This window comes from Esox lucius, chromosome 7, assembly GCF_011004845.1.
Source record: "Esox lucius isolate fEsoLuc1 chromosome 7, fEsoLuc1.pri, whole genome shotgun sequence".
NCBI classification, from domain to species: domain Eukaryota; kingdom Metazoa; phylum Chordata; class Actinopteri; order Esociformes; family Esocidae; genus Esox; species Esox lucius.
The window spans coordinates 41,493,495-41,497,584 of record NC_047575.1 but is presented as its reverse complement, the minus strand read 5'-3'; the positions used below and the strand labels follow the sequence as shown (position 1 = coordinate 41,497,584).

Genomic DNA, 4,090 nt, shown 5'->3' with positions numbered 1-4,090 from the left:
TATTTATTACAATACCAAATAGCTTTTGATAAATGTTTGTAAATATTTGTTTGTTAGCCATGCCAAAGTATTAAGTAAACAACATTAAATAAAAATATTGAACAACTCATTCAATATCAGTGGCAATTGATAGGCCTATTAGATGCTAATATTTGCTCAGTAAACTATTAAAATCTATTATACTACATTTTATATATTAGGCTAGATCTTGAATGACGGTTATATTTCAGCACATTTTTTTCATAATTGTGTTATATTATATGAATATATTATTAACCCCGGTGCATTTTTCTCCAAAGGAGTCACAAAAAACAGGATTGCTATAAAAAATTATTACGATTTTTGATTTTCTGATGATTCTCTGAAACATTACTTAGCCTAAAGCCTTCCTAATGGCATATAATTAAAAAAAATCTAACATCACAGGACAATATTTTCAAAATGACAAAAAGTAAGATCAACTTAGGTCAAAATATTTATTATGTAATTACTTGCTCAGTTGAGATGATTCAACAACATTTTCTAGAGGAACAAGCATAGTGGCAAACAAGGAATGTGTGAGCATCTTCGTCAGTAGACGTTCCATTCCTCGTGGCTATGCTCCCACCTTTTGAGGGAGAATTCGTCATCCAGAACATCCTGGTAGTGGTCAACTTCTTCCCAGCCGTCCCTGTATTCTCTGAACTTCCATTTGGGGATATTACTGTTACACCACCTGAACGGAAACAGCACTATCGTTATAAATACCCCTGGGACAAGAGGATAACTGGAAAAATAATTTATAACAAATCTATTGCTAAATTTACGAGCCAAACAAGTATACAGGCAACTCTTGATGAACTGATTTAGCCATTATCCTAGAAATCCTTGATTAGGTGGTTTCTTGCCTGTACAGTTTGTTGAGGGAGATGAAGGTTTCAGGATACCCACGAGGCACTTCTTCTATAGTGATGTAATAGTCACCGCGTTGCTTCCCCTGAGAGGAAAAATGCGTTATATGACATATCTAAATGTGTCTGTCTGTCACACAGTAAAAAAAAAAAACGCATTATCTTTCTTTCGTGTCTAATGTAATTCGATGTCTGGCTATTTAGAGATGAATGCAACATCCGTAATTCACTCGCCGTTGGTTAATGACCAAATACGCCACAATTAAATTATTGTGAAATGGCACCCGACAACTATGTAGTGAGAGTTAGGAACAAGAATATATAAACAAAAATATAGCAAGAGATAAAATACTAATGAAATAAAGCAACAGCTAGTATGCATTACACTGTACACGAGTAGTAGTTTAAACAAGAAACCAGGCATGCAGCCGGCCCACAATAAAAGGTAATGATCACCATTAGGCATTGTGTTAAACTGACTGACATTTCTTATTAAGTTCACATCCAACACAAATAGCATCTATTACCTCTATGGCTTTTGCCACTGGCCGTTTTAACAGCTTAGTAGCCATTCGTGATTGACATTGATATAATAACTATCAATACAGGGAAAAACAACTGATTTTTTCGTCAAGTGAAAAGACAAGAGTATCGTGTAGCCAGCGATGTTTTTGTCCATCCTGAACAAATCCTAATACATTATTCGAAAATCACATATGTGTGTAATAAGCTTATGAATAGTGGCATTGCACAATACAACTATAGTGAGAATTTAAGAAGAAAAAAAAGTATTCACAGCAAAAATATAGCAAGAAGATAAAGCAATAATATACATACCAATGTGCACTAGCAGCAGTTTAAAAGGAGTAGGCCTACTGTAAACTAGCAGCCATATTGGTATTAGTATTTAACATTATAGATATAGTAAGGAAATCATATTTATAAAAATGTAAACTAGCAACTAGCATGTTTGAAAGAGCAGGATTGGGAGGATGAACAGTATGGTAGAAGTATAAAGTATGATAGATATGTATGAGTGTAATATGCATATGAATGGTACATGCAAAGGAATATTCTAATGCCCATTAAAAGTACCTGAAAGGACATCAGAGCATCTGGAAAGTGCATGTGTGGTCAGTATGACAATGCATCCATGTTGCTGACACTGACTGGAGAATTAGTAAGGTTACAACAATTACATTATTTTAAATGTCTCTGCAAGCCTGGCTGCTGTGAATAACCAAACAAAACTGGGGATGATCGATGTCATTATTCATATACACACAATGGTACATACCATGAAGACATAAGGGTACATGTGCCAACGATAAATGTTCGTGTTGTCAACGATGATAGGAGTCACACCTCGTTGCATGGCTCCAAAAACTGTCGCAAAAAAAACAATCAGATTAATTTTGGGCAACTTGCGTGATTATTGGACACAAAAGGCTAAGAAATTGAACATCGTGTGGACATTTGGCATGTGGGAAACGCGATTTCTGGTTTAGGGGATAAGTTTAGGAAAAAACATACAATTGGTCATAGTGTTTGAATTGGGGATACTTTTAGGTTTAGGTATTAGGCCTGCAGGTTATGTGTAGGGTTAGGGATGGGTATTTGTAGAGGACATTTTGTAGGTTACGTTTACGCATAAACTTGGGTTATTGAGGTTAGGGTTAGGGGAAAAGGAATGCTCAAGTTAGTGTTAGGCCCCAGGTCCCCGCGAGGACAGAAGAACCAACGTGTGTATTTGTGCGCATTATAACCAGATCCGGCCACGACCAGAGCCACGGAATAGAACTATAGCATACACACCATCCCGTCTAGTCCACGTGTGATTGCGGTGGAAGTATCGTGTGTCCCAGTCGAACTTTTCATGGTAGCGGTCTGTGGAATAAATCTTCCCTTGTATTCCTAGTCTTCGATATTCTTCAAGGAGCTGCCTGAGAAACGAAAGTATAGCGTATACTTCTGGATGTCCGAATGTATTAATGTCTTATTGTACACCTCCCGGCTTGAGAAGAACAGCCTACCTTGCGCGATGCGACTTTCCAACTCCGGGCAAACCTCTGAGGATAATCAGATCCTTCATGGTTTGTCTATTTCTCCTGCCTCTCTCCATCTACTTCAGACTACAGTACTGTACACCACAAACCTACTCTACAACAACATCTCAGTGGACGACGTCTCTGCCGCATCATCTTTTGTCACATACCAGAAGCGGAAGGTGGGGAATAACAGAATCCCGGTGATATATGGCTATGAAAAAAAGCCTTGTCCTTGTTTGTAATTTTACAGAAACAGACGCATATTTTCCCGTACCATTTTTACATTCAGAACATAGTTTATTTCATGAATATAATCAAATATATATATGATGTACTTTAGAGTAGAAATAATGTTTGTTAGATGTGCGAAATATTTTTTAAATAGTGTCAAATTTTATGCGCAGGATTTCAACAGTTGGAACTGCTTTTGTTCTGGGTTATATTTACATATATATAATAATATACTATTTGTATACTATAGACGTTCGTTCTATTTCGAATTGCATGTTGTCTATTTATATTGTACGTTGATTTCGTTTCACCCATGTTCTTCCCGTCCCAGTAAATGTTTTTAAATGTACGGGTATTCTAAATAAGAGTAAGTTGTAGACTCTACGTCTGCGGCTGGGACTCACATTTCCAAAGAAATGAAACCAATACACTGAATAGCTTTTAAGTGAAACGAAACCAACTGCTTTAATGTGCAATCTACATATTTGTTCATTTTTAAATTATTGATAAAAAAACGTAAATCTTAAATAGCTATCACAATAGCAAATACTGACTATGAAAGTGAAATACTTTTAATCAGATGTATTTTGATCAGGGTCAATCATGAGAGTGAAGTAAATGATAAAAAATATTATGTATTTATTATAAAATTCAATTATTAGCCTATTCATTATGTAGTATACCATTCATATGTATCCCCAATATGTACCACATACGGACTGTATCTGCGTTATATAACATTATATAATGACATTTGAATACTATTTCTTCCTGCTATTTTATTAACAAATGTTTCTCTGTTCCTGTGTCCAGAGCCGAATGTTAATGGCTGTTTATAATGGCAGATTAATTAAACAGACAAGTGTTCTTAAAGCCCTAAGCGGTTGTTAATGTCCCTGCATTAATCATAAAACATCCCCC

General features: G+C 35.8%; 1 protein-coding gene across 1 annotated transcript; it reads right to left on the bottom strand.

Moving 5' to 3' along the window:
• Nucleotides 1–430: 430 nt before the first annotated feature.
• On the bottom strand, nt 431–3,092 carry LOC117592806 (NEDD4-binding protein 2-like 1). Its single transcript, XM_034293456.1, has 5 exons — nt 2,924–3,092; nt 2,706–2,833; nt 2,188–2,276; nt 888–976; nt 431–715 (listed from the first exon to the last, which is right to left on the bottom strand). Exons 1-5 carry the CDS (start codon nt 3,010–3,012, stop codon nt 571–573), a joined length of 540 nt encoding a protein of 179 aa, XP_034149347.1. The 5' UTR covers nt 3,013–3,092; the 3' UTR covers nt 431–570.
• Between the last annotated feature and the right edge of the window lie 998 nt (nt 3,093–4,090).